The sequence below is a fragment of the Arabidopsis thaliana genome (assembly GCF_000001735.4).
Source record: "Arabidopsis thaliana chromosome 1 sequence".
NCBI classification, from domain to species: domain Eukaryota; kingdom Viridiplantae; phylum Streptophyta; class Magnoliopsida; order Brassicales; family Brassicaceae; genus Arabidopsis; species Arabidopsis thaliana.
The window spans coordinates 7,604,234-7,626,144 of NC_003070.9; the positions used below are offsets into that span (position 1 = coordinate 7,604,234).

Below are 21,911 nucleotides of genomic sequence, written 5' to 3' on the forward strand. Positions count from 1 at the left end.
GAGGGTAGTTCTGTATACCTAGTGTGTATATACATGAAAACTATTTGTGTTATAAGTCATCAATTTTCTAAAATGTCTCTTTAGTCTGGTGGTAAAGTCTTCCAGATGAGCTCATAATTTATGGGCCGGCTCTGATTCTGATGAAGTGAAGTGCATTTGCAAAGGTATATTGTCATCTTACCTCTGCCAATATCTTGCGGATCCTAAGACATATGAAGTATTTTCATAGTACAAGCTAGACCCGTAAAAGCTAAAGATCAAATGTATATAGAATTCGTCGAAGTCTTGGAAAAGAATGATGTTACAAATCCAAGACTTTATCAATGCCCTAGCAACATGCATTAATAAAGTCTTGCATTAGGAAGATTCTCTCTTGTCCATCTATGATATCCACAAGCCCTGGCTCACTAGAATAGGGTGGATGTGTGCGATAACTTAAAGTATATGCTCACTTAAAAAATTTACATGAGAAAAAAGCTTTTATTTTTTTGGTAAAAAAAAAAGTCCAAATATAATTGATAACAATCCTAAATTTCTTTTAAAGATATATTAGAATAACCCAGTTCTTTTATATACAAAAATGCCATATTTTTAAAAATGTTAAAACACTATTTTTTTATTTTTTTTTAACACTCAAAATTTACTTCAAAAAAGTTCTAAAAATTGCCTTTTTTTTTTTTCAAATAACAAAAGGTCCAAACAAAAACAAATTCCCGTAATACACAAATTTATGTTGGGTCGGGGCTGGACACTCAGTGTCAGTTGAAAGTTTAAGCATATTTATAACTTAATACTGAAGTTCCATAAGTTTATTGATGAATGTGATAAGTTTGTCTCAATGTAACAGCTCGAGATCCACTCAATGTAGCAGCTATGTTCTCCAGATTCATTCGTGTTTGTAAAAAATGAAAACTAGAGGTGGCTTGATTGTTCGACGAGTATTGTTCCAGGAAGCAGCCGTCTTACTTCTTTTCAATAACACATGTTAAATAAATCGATATTGTTTGTTCAATCATAGAGAGAACTTCTTTTCTTCTTTTATTATTATTGTAGTAGTAATCATGTTCATTCCAATTGAGCAATTATTTGCTTTCCATCTACGCCCAAAAACCAACTTCTCAATGCATCGACATGTAAGAAAATTTGCTTTTATGTTATAAAGTTGTGTAACATTTCTCTTGGAACTATTGATTGTCTCAACGTTGCAAATAAAGTAATAAAATCCTACAAGATACTAATAATATCCAAACTGGGCTTATAATCCTAAAAATGACTTCCATAATTAAAACGAATTTAGTTTATTAATTAGTGTAATGGAATATTTTGTCAATAAAATAAATAATCACGAAGGATTATATAAAGGAAGAAAAAAAAAGGAAGGTGGGAATTTTAAAAGGGAAAGACACCTGTCTCTCTGACCCACCCACCCATTCATTTCTGTGGCTACTCTATCGTCGTCGTCTCCACACCGTCGGTGCCCTCACGGATCAATTTCTAGAGAGAGAGAGAGCGAGAGAGACGATTCGTTTTTCTAGATTCTCGTCAAAAAAATTTTCCCTCCTTCGATCTCTCCTTTTTCCTTATTCAGCATTTCCCCATTTTTTCACGCAAGATCCGTGATTTTCCAGGGATTGATCTGATTGGGGGATCGTGAAATTCGTTTGTGTTTTCTGCTCGATTAACCGGAGAAATGGACGAGTTTGGTGTTCTAACGGAGCGTTATGGGATTAAGCCACAAGGTAAATCTGCTCCGATGGCTGCTTCTAAGCGTAACCCTAACAACAATGGTCAGAGCTGGAATTTCGGTACAGGCTCCTCTGGTTTAAATGCAAAGTCGACGTCTTTTTCTTCCAATAGCTCTTGGAATAAGGATTCTACTAATGGGTCTTTGTTTGATGGTGACGATATTTTCTTTCCGGCTAACTCTACTAATAGGAAGGTTTCGAATGATTTTGATGTTTTTGCTGGGTTGAACAAATCTTCATCTTCCGGTGATAATAGCAAGTCTTCATTGAACGATGATTTGTTCTTCTCCAATTTTGGGAATCCGGGGAAGACAACTCCTTCTTCAGCTGATGACTTGTTTGGTGGTGTTATTCCTGGGTCTAAAAGCTCTGATAGTGTTAAGAATGATGATTTGTTTGGGTCATTCTCTTCATCGGAGAAGCAATATGCTGCTGCGGTTGATGATTTGTTGGGTTTGGGGAAGAATGAAGCTGGTTATGATGGATTGATACCTGGTTTTGGTGGAAGTACTCAGACGACTAGCAGGTTTGTGATCGGTTTATGAAACATTTGTTGCCAATTTCTGTTATATTGTATGAGATGCTAATGTTTGTCATGTATGGAATATGTTACTGTCTCGTGGATGGTATTTGAAATCTCAGATAACCTTTGTACAGGAAAATGTTTTACTGTTATGGTTTTGAATTTTTTTGTTGTTGAGATATTTTGTTTTTGTTATGTTTTTCAGCAAGACTACACCGTCGAACTTTGATGCTACTGATCCTTTTGTGGTCCTAGAATCAACCACTTCTACTGGTCTGTTCGTGGATCCTCTTGAAGAATTTGCTGCTACAGTCAGCTCTCAGGGGATAAAACCATCAAATACTTCACATACTTCTACAAAACTCAAGCCTCCGCCTAAACCAACACAAAAAGTGAACAGAGGTTAATTTCTTTGATGACCTGAAAGTGTGTCGGATTAGAGCTTTTGTTTACTGTTTTCATTGTGCTCTAACTAGTCATGCGATTATTTCCACAGGTAAGAGTGTAGGAATGTCTTCAATAGACGAACTTGAAGACTTTGCCATGGGTACTATGCGACGTAGTGCCTCCGCTTCTGACACTGCTAGTAAATATAGAGAAGCTGAAGATGCTGCAACGAAGAATAAACAGTTTGGTGTAGATGACCTTGACTCCTTTTTTAGCGCTCGGTCCAGCAGTGTACCGAAATCACGTACCACTACTGAAGTAAGAAGACTTTGAAATATTACTAAGTTCCACTTTACAAGTTATTACAATAAAGAAATGTGTTTTGTATGTGTATCCTTATTCTTCTTTCTGATTCAAGACAACTCGCAAGCAAGCGTCCAACGCACCAAAAAAGACCCCTAATGGGGTTTCTAATGCAAAGAAGCCTCCTGCTCCAGCAAATCTGGTGGATGACTTTTCTGCACTTTTTGGAGGTAAATATTGTAAAAACATTTCTATTCCAGCAATTGGTTACACTGGTTTAGCTTACTAGGAAATGTTTCCTTCTCTACAGAGGATCCTATATTTAGACAATTTGAGGAAATCCCAGGGGAAAGCGAAGAACGAAGAAAGGCCAGATGGGATCGTGAACAGAGAACAAAGAGTCGTGTGGTATGTTTGGTTATGCTTGTTTTCTTTGAATCTTCTAGTACAATCCTTGTGCTTGAAAATATCGCTTCATATTCAAAAGTTTACTTAAGTTCCCTGGAGAATCTGTTGAATCAGTTGAAACATATTTCCAACGTCAGGTCTTTCCATATTTGATTTAGTTGTCCTGTTTGCACATCAAAATTGGTGACTCATAACTGACTGGCATACTGCAACCAGTTTCTAGTTTAAGTTTTACAATGCTCATCAATGTTTTAGCTTGATCTTGATTGTATAATTTGGTTTGACATGATTTTTCACTATTCAATCCCTTTTAACATGTAGGCTCAAGCTGTAGCTGATATGAATAACCGTGATCATCAATCTCGGATTGAACAAGAACAGAGAACTGTGAGTAATGTTTTTCTTGATATCTACGTTTTAATCTACACTATCATAAAACTTGGTTATGAACAATGAACTTTATGTATTTGTTAGTCTTCGTGACGATAATACTGTTTTTGACATCTACATTTCCTATCGTGGTTTACATATAGTCAGTCTCCTTGTTGTTGTGTTTAAACACAAATGATGGTTTCTTGTTAATCTTGCTTTCCAGAGGATTTCTGAGACTGTTGATACTGAGATAAGGCGTTGGGCAACTGGAAAAGAAGGAAACATGCGTGCGCTGTTATCTTCCTTGCACATCGTGAGTTTTGAATAATAAAAAATTGGAGTTTAATGTTCTTTTACATCTGTCTATCCATGTGATCCTCCTAAGTTCACTCTGAGTTCTGGTTCGGATGACAGGTACTCTGGCCCGGATGTGGTTGGGAGGCTGTTTCCATAACAGATTTGATCACTTCGTCAGCAGTCAAGAAAGTCTATAGAAAGGCAACACTGTATGTCCATCCCGATAAAGTTCAGCAGAAAGGAGCCACCCTTGAACAAAAGTATATCGCCGAAAAGGTTTTTGACATTTTGAAGGTATTTCCTCAATGGATCTTCATGAGTAGCTCCCTTTCTAAAAGCCTATGTAGACGAAAGTTGACTTGATGGTTTAGTTCCCTCCAAATCGATCAGTAGAGTTTCATGGAAACGATGTTTGATTTAGTAGGTTGGATGTTACTCTGTATTAGTAATTTGAAGGCCTCCGGTTTAGTTTCTTGTCTCTTGCATAGATCCGCTAACCTGACCTCGTAACTGATTTGCCTTGTACAGGAAGCTTGGAACAAGTTCAACAAGGAGGAGCTCTCTTAAGCCCATATACTGTGAATATAGTTGCTCTCTGTACAACTATAATTCGTCTGTGAGTTTCCTCGAGTCTTTTCTTGTTTTTAATCTTCTTGTTTATGATTTTTTCCTTTGACCGTAACTTGTCATCTTTCTGTACACCCAACAACAAAAATCCATGGGGGATATTGTATAGCCCCAAAAACCGAAATAGAGTTTCTTTTTATAAGATATATATTGAATGTTTTTATTATAATAGCTTATAGCGTAGAGATGATTCACTGATGTTAGTTTCATTCCTATGGAATAACAAAATGCTTTTGATGGTATCTTCATGAACATGTACGTTCACAACTATCTTTGTAGCTCTATAACTATTTGGTAACTCCGGTTTAAGCAAAGTTCTACACTTTAATAATATCGACTTCGTTAATATATACAAATGAAAATAGTCTTATAGATGCGAGAGCAAATGTTTGAGGGTAGGTTAAAGGAATCTTGAGATATGGATAAACGACACTAAGTTGTGTCGTAGCGAGACAGATCCAAACTACGACAAGTAGTAAACGGAGATAATAATATCCAAACCATAAGAATCCATGAAAGCAAGTAGACAACTGCGACTTTGCCTCACCAGTCACCATACTAATAATTGGAGAGGTGGATCTCTTAGGAATATTTACTTTTATAAAAGATCAGAGGCTAGTCAGAACTCAGGGACTAAATTTTATTTTCAGTAGTGACATCTTTAAAAGACAACAGAGATTTATAAAACTCCACGTGTACAGAAGTGAAACAGTCTGACATGATGCCTGATGCTAACTAACTATGTAAGATAAGACATATCTTACATAGTTAGTTACCATGTAATAGTAAGTGATAACCCAAAAATGCAAAAAAAAACATCCAACTAGAACATGTGATATGTCAGTATGTGTATGAGATCATGTGCACAATAATATTATCGGTATTTGTATGTCTAGTTGTCTACACTCTACAGCTCTTACTGGAAATAGATTTTGAGGAACAAGAAATAGTTGAATGAGTCATTGCTATCTTCTAGATTTTTTTTTTTTCTGTCATAATATCTTCTAGAATTTTATTACTTGGGAAAGCGATATATGATATATTCTTTTTCCAAAATTTACTAATTAAAAAAAAAAAAAAAAACTAAGCACTCTGTATTTATTGCCATATTGAAAATGCTCTTTCCACCAATATTCCTTATTTGCCTCAAATCATTACTTTCGGATTCTACTGTCTTGAACTGTGTTCATGTGTGTATTCCCTCATCAATCACCTTCAATTCATATTTTCCTATTTCCAAAAATAAAAAGATACAGTATCTATGTATTTAATTATATATCATATCAATTATATCATAATAATCATAAGATCCTTTTTATCGAAATAAAAAAGGAAACAAATCCAATCATAGCAAGCTTTTTCTTTTATTTAATAAACAAAAATAAAAAGCTTCCCGAAATGGTTAAAATCCAGAACCACTAAAGTCAACCAAATTTGTCAAATTCATCCACGTCATCAGTTCCATCTATAAAACGCTCACGCCATTCGTCAAGTCCCAAAACAAGAGTCCACCATGAAACTCACAAACGCTCTCTTCTTCTTCTTCCTTATCTGTCTCCTCTCTTTATCGTCAGCTTCATCGAACAAGCCTCAGCTTTCAAATGGCTCGACCATCTTATTCACGACGATAGGGAGACCCACTTTCGAATTCGACATCTTTACTCTCCCCACGAGCCACCGTCCACCGTCACCCGCCGATGAGCACCGTCTCACCGATGGCAAATCTATTAACTTCAACGGCTATTTCGCTTCTCCTTCTACGGCGTTAATCTCACTTCTACCCAAAAGAACTCAGATTCAACCACAAGACGTGCATCTCATCTACGTCACTGAGAGAGCCGGAACTCCTAGCTTAAACTACGACGTCGTTCACAGCGATAACGTTGGATCTAGAATTCAGGTTCCGTTATTTTCCGGCGAGGAACAACAGAGTGGTATGAATGTAAATTCCATGAAAGACACGCCTGTTTTAACAAACGGCTATCTTGTCCACGTGTCGACACATGAGAATCCGGGTAAGCCCATGGCGAGTTGGGCCGCTGTTTACTCGACTGAGTTACGAACTAAGTCGACTCGGCGGCTTACACCACTGGGTATCGCTGACTTTTCTCCGGCTGTGTCTCCGTCTGGGAAGTGGACTGCCGTGGCTTCGTTTGGAGAGAAAGGCTGGACTTGGAGCATGGTAGAGAAAGAGATTAGTTCAGACGTCTACGTTTTCCTGACTCAGGATGGAACTCAGCGAGTCAAGGTGGTCGAGCAAGGCGGGTGGCCGAGATGGGTCGATGACTCGACTCTGTATTTCCACCGGAAAAGCGACGACGGTTGGATCAGCGTGTACCGAGCGATTTTACCCAAAACCGGACCGGTTACCACCAAATCGGTTACGATTCAAAGAGTCACACCACCGGGTCTTCACGCTTTCACACCCGCCACGTCACCAAACAATAACAACTTCATCGCGGTGGCTACAAGGAGGCCTGGATCAGAAATCCGCCACGTGGAGCTTTTCGATTTAAAGAAGAACGAGTTCGTCGAGTTGACTCGTTTAGTCTCGCCGAAGAGTCATCACTTTAACCCGTTTCTTTCCCCTGACTCGTCCCGAGTCGGATACCATAGCTGCAGAGGTGACGCAACTGGACGTAAAACTCCTCGGAATCTCCTCCAAAGCCTCAAAACAACTTCAAACGACCTCTCTCTCTTCAGATTCGACGGTGCGTTCCCGTCTATCTCGCCGGAAGGTGACAGATTCGCGTTCGTCTCTTTCACAGGCGTTTTCGTGGTGAACCCAGATGGTTCAGGTCTACGTCAATTGCTTCCACAAATGGGATTTGGAACAGTTTGGGATCCTATTCGACATGGAATCGTCTACACAAGCTCAGGTCCAGCTTTAGCTCCAGGAAAGTCTCAAATCGATATTCTCGCCATAAACGTCGATGCACCTAGTCCAGCAACCGCCGTTAAAAAACTAACGACTACCGGTGAAAACAACGCTTTTCCGTGGCCATCACCTGACGGTAAACGGATCGTGTTCCGTTCTGCGCGGTCCGGTACTAAAAACCTTTACATAATGGACGCAGAGAAAGGTGAATCCGGTGGTTTGTTCCGGTTAACGAACGGAAACTGGAACGATACGATAGCTACTTGGTCACCTGATGGTAATTGGATTGTGTTTGCATCCAACCGGGAATTTCCCGGTACGTTGTTGATGAATATATATGTGGTTCATCCGGATGGGACCGGTTTAAGGAAGCTGGCGCAAAACTTGACCGGTTTGGTATCGATGCATCCGATGTTTAGTCCCGACAGTAAGAGAATCGTGTTTACTACCATTTATGCTGGAATCTCGGCGGAGCAGATCGGTAATCCGCATTTTAACGTCCCGAGTAGTGAGATTTTTACCGTGAACTTGGACGGCTCTGGTTTGACGAGGCTAACGCATAACTCGGTGGAAGATGGACCACCCATGTGGTTCCCTAAGATCAAAGCTACTGGTGATGTGGCTTGGCCTAAGAGGTTTGGCCCTAGTTGCTCTATCCAAGATTTCAAGACGCAAAATACTACCGTGAAAATGAAAATGAATAAGCCCGCAACAATGTCATCAATGTGTGTTGTTCCTTCACAATGATTTGTTATGTAACTTATTCTTCTAATAAAAAACTCCGCTAGTTCATATCTTGTTAAGTATTTGGTTAGCCTAAGAAATTATATAGCTTGAGGTTTCACATTTTCAATATTTTTTAAAAATAATTTGGGTCAATATTGATGTTGGAAATGAAATCAACGGTTGAATTATTGTCGTGTGCTGCTTGCACCATGGTCCATGCTAGATGGACCGACCACTATTTTTCCAAACAGTGCCTATCCTATCAAGTAGATATTTTCTGAATACGTAGATAATTGTAGAATACAAGAAAAGAAATATCCTCTGTGGAATAAATGAATAATATACTTTTGTCAGAAACGTTACAAGTTAAAATTCCACGACTGATTGCCACGTGTAAGCTTATCTCAAAAGGGCCCTACAGTACCATGATGACGTCATCTCTTACACCACTCTCTGAAAAATTCCTCCGCCTTATAAAAAAACTCGATTATCGTCTTCACTTAGTAGCCAACCACCGACCAATCCGCCATGAATATATCTCAGATTATTTTCTTCGCGTCCCTTCTTCTACGGCTTCACTTATCAACGGCGGAACATCAAAATTCAAACGCTGGTGATGGAGACACCATCATATTCACCACTCTAGGACGATCGCACTACGAATTTGACATATTCGCCCTCTCCACGACTCAACCGCCGTCAGTTTCCGGAGAGCTCCGAATCACCGATGGGGAATCGGTAAATTTCAACGGCTATTTCCCGTCTCCTTCTCCGGCTCTATTATCTCTCCTTCCCGACGAAACCCTAATTCAAATGGAAGATTCGTCTCCTCTGCATCTCATATACGTCACCGAGAGAAACGGTACTTCTAGCTTGTACTACGATCTAGTTTACGGCGGTAATTCTGATTTTAAAACGAAACGAAGATCGGTGTTAGAAGCACCGTCTCGAGTCCAAGTTCCGTTGTTATCCCGCTTTGATCATCTGAGTGGCATGACGGTAAATTCTTTTAAAGATAAGCCTAGTTTGAGTGGTGAGTTTATTGTCTACGTGTCAACCCATGAGAGCTCAGGTGAGCCGAGAGCAAGCTGGACCGCCGTTTACTCTACCGAGTTAAAAACCGGGTTAACCAGGCGGTTAACACCGAGTGGTGTAGCTGATTTCAGCCCGGCGGTATCGCCTTCCGGAAATTTAACGGCTGTGGCTTCATACGGAGAGAGAGGCTGGACAGGGGAAGTTGAAGAGCTACGTACGGACATCTATGTATTCTTGACTCGGGATGGGTCTCACCGTGTCAAGGTGGTGGAGCACGGTGGTTGGCCGTGTTGGGTTGATGAGTCGACTCTGTATTTCCATAGAAGAAGTGAGGAGGATGGTTGGATCAGCGTTTACCGAGCCATCTTACCTGAAAACGGACCGTTGACTACTGAGTCGGTGACAATTCAGCGAGTCACACCACCGGGAGTTCACGCTTTCACACCGGCCACGTCACCAAACAACCACGAGTTCGTTGCGGTAGCTACAAGGAGACCAGGCTCGGATTACCGCCACGTGGAGTTGTTTGATCTAAAGAGGAATGAGTTTATAGAGTTGACTCGTTTGGTGGCGCCAAAGAGTCATCACTTGAATCCATTCTTGTCCCCTGACTCGTCTCGAGTCGGATATCATAGTTGTAGAGGCGATGCTAATGGACGGAGAAGTCCTCTGCTCTTCCTTGAAAATATTCAAACCACTACAAGGGACCTCTCTCTCTTTAGAATTGATGGTTCGTTTCCTTCGTTCTCACCTGGAGGTGATCGTATCGCATACGTTAAGATGCCTGGTGTGTTTGTGGTGAAGCCGGATGGTTCAGGGCAGCGTGAAGTGTACAAGGGAATGGCGTTTTCGACAGCTTGGGATCCGGTTCGACCTGGAATTGTGTACTCTAGCTCAGGTCCAACGTTTGCTACAGAGAGAACAGAGGTTGATGTTATCTCTATTGACGTTGATGCAGCCGATAAGTCATCTTCCGTGAGGAGGCTAACGACAAACGGGAAGAACAATGCTTTCCCTTGGCCATCTCCTGATGGTAAGCGGATAGTGTTTCGTTCGGGGCGGACTGGTCACAAAAACCTCTACATAATGGATGCTGAGAAAGGAGAAAGCGGTGGTCTATGGAGGTTAACCGAAGGTGCGTGGACCGACACAATGTGTAACTGGTCACCGGATGGGGAATGGATCGCGTTTGCATCAGATCGAGAAAGCCCTGGCTCGGGTAGTTTTGAGCTCTTCTTGATCCACCCCAACGGAACAGGGTTAAGGAAGCTCATCCAAAGCGGGACGGGTGGGAGAACAAACCACCCGATCTTCAGCCCGGACAGTAAATCATTAGTCTTCACTTCTGATTATGCTGGAATCTCGGCGGAACCGATCTCGAACCCGCATCATTACCAGCCATACGGTGATATCTTCACGGTGAAATTAGATGGCTCTAATGTGAGGAGGCTAACGCATAACTCTTATGAAGATGGGACACCGGCATGGGCCCCTCGGTTCATCCACCCCAACAATGTGGAGCTACAAAGGAGGAATGATTCTAGGTGCTCGTTCGAAGACTGTCACTGGCTCAACAAGTACCCTACACTAAAAGGCCGAAAAATATCTTGTTAATATGTATCTACAGTTTTGTATCCCAGCTTGTAACTCTACTTATAGATTTGTATGAGACTGCCACTGTATATGCATAAGACTTTGTATTATAGAGATCGTTAATGTGATATGTATATCATATTGTCAAAACAGTCGTGATAAGATATCAAACCCTCTTCTAAATGATAGTCTTGCTATTGCGGTTTGGAATCCTCATGAATTATCCAATGTCAATTCAATCTCAGCGTGATTGAAGACAGGTTTTTAAATTCCAAAATCTCTTCTTTAATCACGTTTATAAATCAGTTTTGATACATTATTACTATGTTTTGCGTACGTGTCAGAAGATTACTATCCATGTAATGTCTGAAGAATTAGGTGCGAGTCAAAAGTCATAACAGTCGATAAGATATCAAACCCTCTTCGTGACTTGGAAGGTTTGAGGCGGGGGCGGGAAAATCCAGAAAACGTCGGATAATGTTTATAAAGGAGTCTCTCCGTCACCGGAGAAAAATTAGAAGAAAAAAGAGGCGAAGAAGAGAGAGGAATGGCGCCAGTTCTTCAGAGCTCACAGCCATGGGTTGAGAAATAGTACGATTTCTTCTCACTGATTTTTTATTTCGTTGACGGAATTTATGTGGGGTTTAATAAACTCATTGTTTCCGATTTGGATCTAGCCGGCCGAAGCAGGTTAAGGACGTGGCTCACCAGGAAGAGGTGGTTCGTGTCCTCACCAACACTCTCCAGACTGCTGACGTAATTTCACTATAACCTCTTTGTTTATCGCGAAACAAATCCCTAATTATTAAAATCTGATTTTGTACAAGTGTGAAAAACCCTAGATGTCGAATTTGGTTCTCAATTCTGGGTTTTAATTTTTTGTTTGTCTCTCTGTTGTAGTGCCCGCACATGCTCTTCTATGGACCACCAGGCACTGGAAAAACCACTACTGCTCTTGCCATCGCTCACCAGCTCTTTGGGTAACGTATTCATTTGATAATTTGTGATAGCTGAAATTCGGATGACTTTTTGATTGATTCATTTGTGTGTACTTAGTTTGTATGAGACCTTGTGATCTCTAATATGATACATTCAGATTTGTGATTCAAATAACTCGGTTTTTTTTTTTTTTTATGTAGAAGCTGATATAATATGCACACTCAGACTCTGTGGTTGCATAATGATATACCAACTTCTCCCATTAGGTAGCTAGACAGTATACCAAGATGTGAATTCATAGGAATAGTAATCATTATGATTTTTCTATGTAAGTGGTTAGTTTTTGAAGCTGAATTGTCTTGTTCTTCTTTCCATTGCCTCCATGGGTGTCGTCCCATATGAGTCGGTTTCAGCTTCTTTTGAGAGTAATAATCACAGATTTATTTTCATGAGCCTGGCCTTGTTTTGTTATTTCATTTTGCTATATTATGTGGATTTTTACAATGGGCATGTGAACTAACTATAGAGTGTTTACAGACCTGAACTATACAAGTCTAGGGTGTTGGAGCTTAATGCAAGTGATGACAGAGGTATTAATGTTGTTCGGACTAAGATCAAGGATTTTGCTGCTGTTGCTGTTGGGTCTAATCATCGTCAAAGGTGTCGTACTTTTTATTAAGTTTTTTTTTTTTTTGGGGTCATTTTCTCGTTTCTGCATTTCATCTAAGACCTTCGATTTGATACTTCAGTGGTTATCCTTGCCCATCGTTTAAGATCATCATCCTAGATGAGGCTGATTCGATGACAGAAGATGCTCAGGTACGTTGAACATCTATTATTCACTACCGCATTTGTACGTTTGATATGTGTTTACCATGAGCTATTTTATTGACTGTCCAGAATGCCTTGAGGCGCACAATGGAAACTTACTCCAAAGTCACCAGATTCTTTTTCATATGTAATTACATCAGCAGGTAATTCTGTCACAACAGCCTTTTATTTTTTTTCCTTCTGTTCTCATTTGTTCTCCAATTTTCTCTCTGGTTATTGAAAATGATTGCTTTTTCGTTTATACTTTTGTTATATTTTGGAACATGCTCATAGTGAGCTACTTGCTGAACTATGAACCTACTGATTTTGATCACCCTTACAAACTTTGATCTCTTGTTCTGTAGGATCATAGAGCCCCTTGCTTCCAGGTGTGCGAAGTTCAGGTTTAAACCACTTTCCGAAGAAGTCATGAGTAACCGTATATTGCATATTTGTAATGAAGAAGGTCTCAGCCTTGATGGAGAGGTATGAGCAAATGCTTCAATGTTTTCCGTATTATTTTAGTTTTGTGAAAGCTGATTATTGTAGCCGTTTCCTATTCAGGCTCTTTCAACTTTGAGCTCCATATCACAAGGTGATCTCCGTAGGGCCATCACATATCTGCAGGTAAGATAAAACTATCTGAAATATTTGTTACTAGACGAAATCGACCATAGAAATGTGAAACACTCTTTCTACCTGAATATTGCAGAGTGCTACTCGGTTGTTTGGATCAACAATAACTTCTACAGATTTACTCAATGTGTCTGGGGTAAGGATGAAGTTAACCCAATATTTGCATAAGTGTATGGTAGGTTCAGCCATGTCAGACTTGCTGATGTTTAATATGGATGTCTAACGAATCTATCAGGTAGTTCCTCTAGAGGTAGTCAATAAACTTTTTACTGCATGCAAAAGTGGTGATTTCGATATTGCAAACAAGGAAGTGGATAACATAGTTGCAGAAGGATATCCTGCATCTCAAATCATCAATCAGGTTTTCTATTTTCCTCTCTTATTTTTACCCCATTTAAGTCATGCAACTGTGGCTATAACCCCTTCTATACAACACTCTTTCAGCTATTCGATATAGTTGCGGAGGCTGACAGTGACATAACAGACATGCAAAAGGCTAAGATCTGCAAATGTTTAGCTGAAACTGATAAGGTAAGACTTTCCCGTACTAATTTTCCTTACTTGTGTCTCTTTTAGAGCCTCAAGTGAGATCAATTACCAACATCTTGACTCAATTATATTACGGGTTTTGAGTGAAGTTCACATCTTAGATTTTTGCCATTTGAATCTGTAGATATGTTGCAATCTTGCTAAGGATGTCTCTGTTACCTCTAGTGATAATAAAATATCTCACATCTTTTATTTTTAATGTATCCAGCGACTTGTAGACGGGGCGGATGAGTACTTGCAGCTTCTGGATGTGGCAAGCAGTACAATTTGTGCCCTCTCAGAAATGGCTCAAGACTTCTAATGCAAATTCTGCTTGAATTGGACCTGTGCCTTAAGACTTATGAGACTATCATAGTGTAGGTTTTGATAAAAAGTTGGAGCGTTATGACGTTTTACTGGTTACTTATCTGTTATTGTTTTAAGAAAAACTATTAGATATATTTATTGCATCATTACTTAAGTCTATTTGTTTTGTGGGTAAGATCATTAAATATCATTACAATGTGAAATACATGATCGAATCAAAATAATTAACATCTCTTATAACCAACAAAATCATGACCAGATAGCTTGATGGACATTGCTTCTGTTGTAAGAATTAGTGAATCCCTTTATCTATATCCAATATTGACACCGTAAAAGGAGTAATGTGTTTCTTTACTAGTTGGATATATATACAGTGTAGATCCCAAAATGTAAATATAAAAATAAAAAATATAGTAGATTTATATAATTATATTTTTCTATTTATTACCTCTAATAATCAAAATAGTAAAATCCTACGAAAATGTAATAAAATACAAGAGGATTAATATACATATCCACATAAAAGGAAGATTCGGATACACATCCAAACTATAGAAAACATTAGTAATGCCATAAATAAATAAAAATGCTGTCAAGACACAAAATTCGTTGAATGTTATAGTCTTCACATAAAACTGTCATAAATCTGGATACGTTCTAAAAATAATTGATCTAATCTAAATCTATAAGTAGTTTCTTATTAGTAGAATCCTTATGAATCTTAATTTGATCAAGACAGAAACGCTTTTGTTTACTTTTACCTAATGGTCGATGGTGACGATTCTTTCAAGAGACCCGGAGCTGTGCCTTTTAAGTGGGAGATCCGACCCGGTGTACCTAAAACCCGACCCGGTGATGATGATCCAGCTCTTCTTCAACCACCTCCTCCTAACAAACTTCCTCCTCTCAAATTAAAATCAACTCCGCCGTCGAATTCGCCATCTCCGTCGTCTTCTTCTTCTTTCTTCTCTGAATCCAGAAGCCGACCAGTCTCTCCCTTCGCTCCTCCTCCGTCTTTCAAGCTGAAATCGCCTTCAGATTCCGACTCCAACTGTTCAGCATCTCCGACTCCATATTTCCGATCTTCTTCTCCTCGTGCCGGTGGCTCATTGCCTCGGTGTTTTTTTCCCAAGTCATTATTTGGGTTGAAAAAGAGTAAGAGCGGCGATTTAAAAAAGACCGGTCAGCAGGAACCATCATCAACAACATCGGAGTCTGACAATTTCTATGAATCGGGAACAACGCTTTCTCCGTCGGAAGAAGATTCTAGCCAGGGATCGCCGGTATCTTCGAGGTGGAGTTCGCCGAAATCGTCCTTCTCTTCTCGCCGTGGTTCGCCGCTAAAACGGACTGATTCGGATTTAAGCTCTTATGAGAAAAAAACCATGTTAATGATAGCTCGTTCCCGCCTTGGTTAAATGGTTAGGCTTAAAAAAAAAAAAACATCTTAGAGATTAATCAAATAAAAATGATTTTGAGTTTTTCATTGCGACAAGAACGAATATGTTACATGTAGATTTGTAATGAAATTGTCTATATATTATCGTCAAAATGAATCGAGTTAAAAGACCCCTAATGTTTGAAGAGTAGAGAAATGGTTGTGGGAAAGAGAGACATTAAGATTGGTGACTGTTTTAATTCACAATGATGATGATGATGGTTTGATACTACAAGACACTAACTTGGAACAAGACTACGGTCTCAAAGCCAAATAACTTATCTTTAAAAATAACAAGGTGAAATAAATATGGATACTGATAAGCTAAATAAGCTAGAGAAAGATGGATCTTAGTTTAAGCCTAAGCCGGACCCTGAGCCTGAACCTGTGGAAGACCTAACCATCGGGTGACTAAACGAAGGCTGGTTGATCGATGCTGCTCCAGCTGCTGCAGGGTTATTTAGTTGGTTGTTGCCAAACATGACGTTTGGTGAAGCTGTTGATCCTGCATTGGTCTGTATTGCATTGAGAGGTAATCTCGGGCCAAACGAGAAAGCTTGCTGTTGTTGTTGTTGTTGTTGTTGTTGTTGTTGTTGTTGTCGTGCCATGAAATGCATCTGTGCTTGAACTTGCGGGTTGTTGCTGAATCCTGGGATTATGCTTGGTTGAGAAGTTGCGGAAGCTTGTTGTTGCTGATGTTGCTGATGCATGAGAGAATTGATGTTGTTACCACCTGTGGATAGAGACATGCCTTGGAGATTATTAGTCTGTGGAGAGATTCCTCCAGGAGATCCAAATCTTGCTGAGAGCATACGAGCCCGTTCTGCAGAAAATCTCTGACGGGTTTTCTCTACTTGTTCGCATTCTTTCATCAACAGTGTTTCAATTTCTGCGAACTGCTTTAATTTCAGCTCCATCCTCTTCAGCTGCGGTTTTTACTCAGATCAGCAATAAACACTATACAACAAAATAAATCAACTACCTACAGTAATTCTCATCAGCAACTGGTTCTGCTATTTTACCTGGTGATTAACGATATTAGCAGAAAGTCTCTGGATTTCGCGTTCCTCATGATCAGCAAACAATTTTGCTTTTGTTGCTGCAGCTGATAGACCGGCTCTAAATGCTGCCATAACCTTATCCTGTGGCAGTGGAGTCTGCGCTTCTGCTCCGTTTTGGCTTGATGTTTTGTGTGCTCCTGAGTTTTTTTTACAATTAAAGCATGTTGGTGTCGCAGATTAGGTTAAAACAAAAGAGCAAAGAATCACTGTAAAGAGAACAATCAAATAACTTCCTTACCATCTTGCTGTTGATTTTCTCCATCAAGCAAGCTGGCTTCTTTCCCTTGCATTCCCTCAGATTTCATCCTAGATCAAGAAGTTTCAGAATAGTCCATAGTATTATTAAACTGAATCACACTACAGAGAATTTATATTGGATAGAGACTATATAATACACTAACCTATCGTCCTCAGATAAAACCGAGAGGGATTCATGGGCACAGGACGCAGCAACTCGAGGTCCAACAGCTGATGCCAAAAATGCAACCTAAAATATTTTGGTATCAGGATCCTCATATCTCCAAACTTATGTGCAATACAGGACCATTCTCCACTCAAAATATGCATACAATTGAGCTCTCAGATATAATCGATTCATGGATCAGAGATATCTCTAACTGGTGAGATCATAAGGATAATAAGAAGCGCATATGAAATCTGCATCGGAAAAAAGTTCACAAACCAATGCCATAACCGGATTCGGAGACTTCACAAATGGAAGCTTGATCTCAGTGTCAGAACCTTGCTCGGAATATCCTGCAGACGCAAGCGGACAATTAGTATGGCATGTCAAAGGAAATAACTATGGAAAGTAATTCATTGCTACAAATTGAATAAAACAAAATCACCAGGTAAATCCCCATTTGAATCTGTTCCTTTGTGGTCATATCCATTTGTAGGGTTTTCCGTATTAGTTACACCAGAAACCTCAACATTATCTAATAGACCATCCTCCACAGGTAATCGAAGAAAATGAAGAATGCATTGAGCTTTTGACTTGGAACCAACATGATCAGCAATTTGAACCCAATTTTCATTGTAGAGTTCCACAGCTTCAAGAAGCAAGAGAGTTTCCTGATCAGTCCAATTGTCTCCATCTTGATCGCCATAAAATTTCATTGGATCCACTCTTACAAAGTCAAGACAAGAATGTCCAACAACAAATCTTCCATGGTGAAAACAATCACAGCATAAGAGTATATCCCCCTGTAAAGTAGAGATGAAGATCCTTTAGTTAGAAGCGGTCCAGTATCCGAGACAGTAAGCAAGATAAAGCTTGGAGTCTATTACATCACTGGGTGCAAAAAAGAATCAGATAATGATACACAAAGAACAGTACGTAAGGGGAAGCAGCCTAAGAACCTTCTTTTGCGATTGGAAGTACACAGTTGGAAGCGGTCGAGAACAATGGTTGCAATGACTATCACATAGGTGTTCACGAATTCTGATGTCCAAGTCAGGGCTGTCACCATCCAAACTTGGCAAGGATGAATAGACTTCACCCCCCTTGTGTCTACAGTTGGGCTTGTCAAATTTGATCAAACTATCAATAGATGTTAAAGCAGCAGACGGCACATTGACCTCGCCATTTGTGTCCTCCCTCACATCCGATACATCTCTCAAAGGGCCAGGATGTGACTGGGCAGTGGCACAGTAATTGATTATTCCCCAGTGATCAAGAAAACGGAAAACTCGTGCAAAATCTTCAATGTCAACACCATCTACCAATCCTTGGCAATCAGAAATCGTCAGTGTCTTTTCAGGGTTCTCTACATATTTGGAAACAATGGCGTTCCTGAATTCCATATAACTTTCGGGTGTATGATTTGGCGATTTCCCAGAGAAAAACTGTGGCACCACTTGCCTTTCAAGTCGATCTACTGTGTTTGGTGCAAACCAATCTGCTCAAATGTAACAGCAAAAGTAGAAGAATAAATTCGAGCATTGGGAACAAAAATATCAGAAAATAAAAATAAAATAAGAGGAGAATCTCGATATATTTGAGCCATAGGACTCCAGGAACAAAACCCAAACGAATTAGAAGAACATCACTTGCATAGTCTATTCAAGTTGTACTTCTGAGATAAGACACCTAAGGCTACTTCAAGCCAGCAGGTACTCTAATTTATCATGTACAAAAGTTATAATACCTCTTCCTTTCCATCAGACAGAACATGGGAACATAGAGAAACATCTGATATGAAATTGAGTCGCGTTCAGATTAATGTAAACTAAGAACCAGGCACTAGACAAAAGGAAGATAAGAACTTATACGTTAAGGAGATACCGGCATACAAACCTGTTTTGACTAATTCTCATTCCAATCACAAGATATATACTACAATACTACCAACCAGCAAAAGCTGATGCTGCATAAAGCCTAACCTCTAACATAAATGCGCGTATCAAGAGGAAGAAAAAACACACCTGAATGCATAGGCAAGACATGAACCAGATCCCCAAACCGTTTAACAACTCCTTCTCCATCCATAATAGGTGGTGGAGAGATAACATAAGCCGAAGACGATCCATCACTCCTCTCAAGATCAAGAGAATCAGCAGGTACAGTAGATAACGCTTGCAATTGCCCAAACGAAATGTTCTCCAGAGCTGGAAGTGAACCTTGCCCTCTAGTCTCCCCTATCAAACCAGCTCTCTCAGCCGCCACAACAGCCATTACAGACGCGTGTGGCCGGATCACAACACGCTTAACCACTGCCGGGAAATCAGAGATGCGCGAACCAGAATCTTCAACTACCTCGCCAATACCAAGTCCCGGATCGGGAGTTGCGCCGCCGTTTTGCTGAAGCTCATCGGCATTTTCAACGTCATCCATTTCTTCGTTGTTGTTGTTGTTATTCTCTTCGTCTTCTTCCTCCATATCTTCCTCCTCTTGTTTCGGTTTCCTCGCCGCCGATAACCCCCCTCTCTTCTTCCTTTTCCATTTCCCTCTTCTATCTGCGACAGAATTGTAAAAAGTGTAATTCAATTCACACGAATTCTCGAAATACCCATCACTACGATCTATGTGGGTAAGTCAAATCCCAATTTAAATTTGGATTTTGAGAGAGATAAAGATGTGAAACAGCAATTTACCTTCAGAAGCTGGCATTTTTGTGGATGAAGATAGAGAAATAGAGGTTTTGGGTTCTGTGGAATCGAAGCAAGACCCTTAGTAAAAAGAATTGCTTTCTTTGTCTTCTCTCCTCCGAGTCGTTCTGATTTCCAGCTCTCGAGCTAAACACCAAACCTTTTTCTCGCAATTTCTTTCACCATTTCCTTCATTAATCTCTATATATTAATTCATTCTCCACGACGACCTAACCTTCTCGACAAACAAGAGGGTTCTGATTTCGAAATTCAAGCTTCGTTGACCAATCCAAATTTTGGTTTAACTTCGGTTAAAGTCAACTTTACTTCGGTTTTATTTTTCAATTTTGAATGAGAAAAACCGAATCAATTATTTAGTTCGGTTCTTAAAGTTCAAATTGGTTAAACCGGTTTAAATTGATACATTAGTCGACCGTCGCGCATTAATACTGGTGTGGTGGTTCCGTTAACGAGCAACGGCGATGAAGAGACCTCGACCTACATCTCAGCCGTCGATCTCTTCCACCGTCAAACCACCACTGTCTCCGCCGGTCACACCGATTCTCAAACAGAAGCTACACAGAACAGGAACACCTAAATGGTTCCCGTTAAAACTAACCCACACGGAGCTGACGTTGCCGTTAACTTTTCCGACGGGTCAAACATTCCGGTGGAAGAAAACTGGAGCGATTCAGTATAGCGGAACGATTGGGCCTCACTTAGTCTCTCTTAGACAACGTCCAGGAGACGACGCAGTTTCCTACTGCGTCCATTGTAGCACAAGCCCTAAATCCGCGGAGCTTGCGTTGCTCGATTTTCTCAATGCTGAGATCTCGTTAGCTGAGCTATGGTCTGATTTCTCGAAAAAAGATCCTCGTTTCGGAGAGCTAGCGAGACATCTCCGTGGCGCTCGTGTGTTGAGGCAGGATCCGCTCGAGTGCTTGATACAGTTTTTGTGCTCATCGAACAATAACATTGCGAGGATTACGAAGATGGTGGATTTTGTTTCGTCTTTAGGGTTACATTTGGGTGACATTGATGGATTTGAGTTTCATCAGTTCCCATCATTGGATCGATTATCTAGGGTTTCTGAGGAAGAGTTTAGAAAGGCTGGTTTTGGTTACAGGTGATTTCATCACTCTCTAATGGTTGCATTATGTTGAATTAGACATTTAGGCTAAAACTTTGCTTGAAGCTTATACTTTTATTTACTCTGTGGCTATACATTCATAGAATTGAAGCTAATGTTTGGTCTAAGCTAGATAATCATTGTGTGGCCGTTTCTCTGATTGGTTCTGATCTCATTTGAAAACTCTCATTCTGGTTTATCTTGTGGTGAGCAGAGCCAAATACATAACAGGTACAGTGAATGCTTTGCAAGCAAAGCCAGGTGGTGGTAATGAATGGCTTCTTTCTCTGCGCAAAGTCGAACTCCAAGAGGCAGTTGCTGCGCTGTGTACATTACCTGGTGTTGGTCCGAAGGTAGCAGCTTGCATAGCTCTGTTTTCTCTTGATCAGCATAGTGCTATTCCGGTTGACACACATGTCTGGCAGGTAACAAAGTCCATCGGTTTCTATGTATTGTACTTACTTAATTGAGATCCAATTACATAATGGTGATGATGACTTCGGGCAACTTTTTTTTTGTTCTGTTTTGGATAATGGATCAGATCGCAACAAATTATCTACTGCCAGACCTTGCTGGTGCAAAACTGACACCTAAACTCCATGGCCGAGTTGCAGAAGCCTTTGTGAGTAAATATGGTGAATATGCTGGTTGGGCTCAAACATTGCTTTTCATTGCCGAGTTACCTGCACAAAAAACTCTCTTGCAATCGTTTTCCCAGCCCATTAACAAACTGGATGAGTCTGCAGAAGTTAATGAAACTAGCTGTGATACGTTGAAGCCATGACTATGTGTCTACCTAAGCTACGAGGAATCGTTTTCACAACCCATTCTTGATGCGTCAAGTCCAGAAACTTGACCTTGGAAGAGCTAAGAAAATTCTGAAGCTGATGCAGTATTTGGCTCCCTGGCAAATGAGCGTAGTTATTTGTTATGATCATTGTTTACTAAGGAACCAATCTTGATATGTACTTGTAACTTTACATTCAAACTTCCAAATTAAATTCTAATTGTTTGTTCCCTTTGCAATTCTCTTGATTTGAAATGAGAATTTTTTCCTTT

At 40.0% G+C, this 21,911-nt stretch overlaps 7 protein-coding genes and 1 long non-coding RNA gene across 11 annotated transcripts; 7 read left to right on the top strand and 1 right to left on the bottom strand.

The window, feature by feature from the left end:
- Positions 1-176: 176 nt before the first annotated feature.
- On the top strand, positions 177-422 carry AT1G05683. The gene has a single exon (NR_138942.1). It is a non-coding gene; the product is annotated as an other RNA (long non-coding RNA).
- A 964-nt stretch (positions 423-1,386) lies between these two features.
- Positions 1,387-4,990, top strand: AT1G21660 (Chaperone DnaJ-domain superfamily protein). Its single transcript, NM_102015.3, has 9 exons — positions 1,387-2,271; positions 2,474-2,670; positions 2,765-2,973; positions 3,074-3,188; positions 3,269-3,366; positions 3,688-3,753; positions 3,962-4,051; positions 4,153-4,329; positions 4,564-4,990. Exons 1-9 carry the CDS (start codon positions 1,691-1,693, stop codon positions 4,600-4,602), a joined length of 1,572 nt encoding a protein of 523 aa, NP_173585.1. The 5' UTR covers positions 1,387-1,690; the 3' UTR covers positions 4,603-4,990.
- A 1,017-nt stretch (positions 4,991-6,007) lies between these two features.
- AT1G21670 (DPP6 amino-terminal domain protein) lies at positions 6,008-8,488 on the top strand. Its single transcript, NM_102016.3, has one exon. It carries the CDS (start codon positions 6,176-6,178, stop codon positions 8,285-8,287), a length of 2,112 nt encoding a protein of 703 aa, NP_564146.1. The 5' UTR covers positions 6,008-6,175; the 3' UTR covers positions 8,288-8,488.
- A 112-nt stretch (positions 8,489-8,600) lies between these two features.
- AT1G21680 (DPP6 N-terminal domain-like protein) lies at positions 8,601-11,141 on the top strand. The gene has a single exon (NM_102017.3). It carries the CDS (start codon positions 8,795-8,797, stop codon positions 10,913-10,915), a length of 2,121 nt encoding a protein of 706 aa, NP_564147.1. The 5' UTR covers positions 8,601-8,794; the 3' UTR covers positions 10,916-11,141.
- Positions 11,142-11,271: 130 nt separating this feature from the next.
- EMB1968 (ATPase family associated with various cellular activities (AAA)) lies at positions 11,272-14,395 on the top strand. Of its 4 annotated transcripts, none has more exons than NM_102018.4 (12): positions 11,272-11,485; positions 11,572-11,650; positions 11,795-11,874; positions 12,371-12,493; positions 12,583-12,652; positions 12,734-12,807; positions 13,009-13,129; positions 13,208-13,270; positions 13,356-13,415; positions 13,515-13,640; positions 13,724-13,810; positions 14,037-14,395. In NM_102018.4, exons 1-12 carry the CDS (start codon positions 11,442-11,444, stop codon positions 14,127-14,129), a joined length of 1,020 nt encoding a protein of 339 aa, NP_564148.1. In that variant the 5' UTR covers positions 11,272-11,441; the 3' UTR covers positions 14,130-14,395. The 4 variants fall into 4 exon arrangements, with proteins under 4 accessions (NP_564148.1, NP_001185061.1, NP_849695.1 ...); NM_001198132.1 differs by having other exon boundaries at positions 11,381-11,485; positions 14,090-14,333; NM_179364.1 differs by having other exon boundaries at positions 11,411-11,485; positions 11,572-11,614; positions 14,037-14,372.
- A 233-nt stretch (positions 14,396-14,628) lies between these two features.
- AT1G21695 (hydroxyproline-rich glycoprotein family protein) lies at positions 14,629-15,686 on the top strand. Its single transcript, NM_148480.4, has one exon. It carries the CDS (start codon positions 14,899-14,901, stop codon positions 15,550-15,552), a length of 654 nt encoding a protein of 217 aa, NP_683321.1. The 5' UTR covers positions 14,629-14,898; the 3' UTR covers positions 15,553-15,686.
- Positions 15,687-15,767: 81 nt separating this feature from the next.
- Positions 15,768-19,933, bottom strand: SWI3C (SWITCH/sucrose nonfermenting 3C). Its single transcript, NM_102019.4, has 9 exons — positions 19,730-19,933; positions 19,061-19,591; positions 17,996-18,534; positions 17,482-17,839; positions 17,316-17,389; positions 17,035-17,120; positions 16,872-16,939; positions 16,595-16,770; positions 15,768-16,498 (listed from the first exon to the last, which is right to left on the bottom strand). The coding sequence occupies exons 1-9, from the start codon at positions 19,743-19,745 to the stop codon at positions 15,923-15,925; spliced, it is 2,424 nt and encodes an 807-aa protein (NP_173589.1). The 5' UTR covers positions 19,746-19,933; the 3' UTR covers positions 15,768-15,922.
- Positions 19,934-20,086: 153 nt separating this feature from the next.
- On the top strand, positions 20,087-21,905 carry OGG1 (8-oxoguanine-DNA glycosylase 1). The gene is made up of 3 exons (NM_102020.4): positions 20,087-20,849; positions 21,067-21,277; positions 21,394-21,905. The coding sequence occupies exons 1-3, from the start codon at positions 20,206-20,208 to the stop codon at positions 21,634-21,636; spliced, it is 1,098 nt and encodes a 365-aa protein (NP_173590.1). The 5' UTR covers positions 20,087-20,205; the 3' UTR covers positions 21,637-21,905.
- The last annotated feature ends 6 nt before the right edge of the window (positions 21,906-21,911 follow it).

What these genes read in the sequence shown, in the direction of transcription:
- AT1G21695 (NM_148480.4), top strand. Translation starts at nt 14,899, where the DNA reads ATGGTCGATGGTGACGATTCTTTCAAGAGACCCGGAGCTGTGCCTTTT.
- EMB1968 (NM_001198132.1), top strand. Translation starts at nt 11,442, where the DNA reads ATGGCGCCAGTTCTTCAGAGCTCACAGCCATGGGTTGAGAAATA. An exon ending in ATTTACTCAATGTGTCTGGG is followed by an intron (nt 13,416 to 13,514) that starts GTAAGGATGAAG and finishes CGAATCTATCAG; the next exon opens with GTAGTTCCTCTAGAGGTAGT. An exon ending in CATCTCAAATCATCAATCAG is followed by an intron (nt 13,641 to 13,723) that starts GTTTTCTATTTT and finishes ACACTCTTTCAG; the next exon opens with CTATTCGATATAGTTGCGGA.
- AT1G21670 (NM_102016.3), top strand. Translation starts at nt 6,176, where the DNA reads ATGAAACTCACAAACGCTCTCTTCTTCTTCTTCCTTATCTGTCTCCTC.
- AT1G21660 (NM_102015.3), top strand. Translation starts at nt 1,691, where the DNA reads ATGGACGAGTTTGGTGTTCTAACGGAGCGTTATGGGATTAAGCCACAA. An exon ending in AACACAAAAAGTGAACAGAG is followed by an intron (nt 2,671 to 2,764) that starts GTTAATTTCTTT and finishes TTATTTCCACAG; the next exon opens with GTAAGAGTGTAGGAATGTCT. An exon ending in TTGAACAAGAACAGAGAACT is followed by an intron (nt 3,754 to 3,961) that starts GTGAGTAATGTT and finishes CTTGCTTTCCAG; the next exon opens with AGGATTTCTGAGACTGTTGA.
- SWI3C (NM_102019.4), bottom strand. An exon ending in TTCAAATGGGGATTTACCTG is followed by an intron (nt 17,390 to 17,481) that starts GTGATTTTGTTT and finishes TTGCGTCTGCAG; the next exon opens with GATATTCCGAGCAAGGTTCT. An exon ending in CTAATATCGTTAATCACCAG is followed by an intron (nt 16,499 to 16,594) that starts GTAAAATAGCAG and finishes TAAAAACCGCAG; the next exon opens with CTGAAGAGGATGGAGCTGAA.
- AT1G21680 (NM_102017.3), top strand. Translation starts at nt 8,795, where the DNA reads ATGAATATATCTCAGATTATTTTCTTCGCGTCCCTTCTTCTACGGCTT.
- OGG1 (NM_102020.4), top strand. Translation starts at nt 20,206, where the DNA reads ATGAAGAGACCTCGACCTACATCTCAGCCGTCGATCTCTTCCACCGTC. An exon ending in AAGGCTGGTTTTGGTTACAG is followed by an intron (nt 20,850 to 21,066) that starts GTGATTTCATCA and finishes TGTGGTGAGCAG; the next exon opens with AGCCAAATACATAACAGGTA. An exon ending in TTGACACACATGTCTGGCAG is followed by an intron (nt 21,278 to 21,393) that starts GTAACAAAGTCC and finishes ATAATGGATCAG; the next exon opens with ATCGCAACAAATTATCTACT.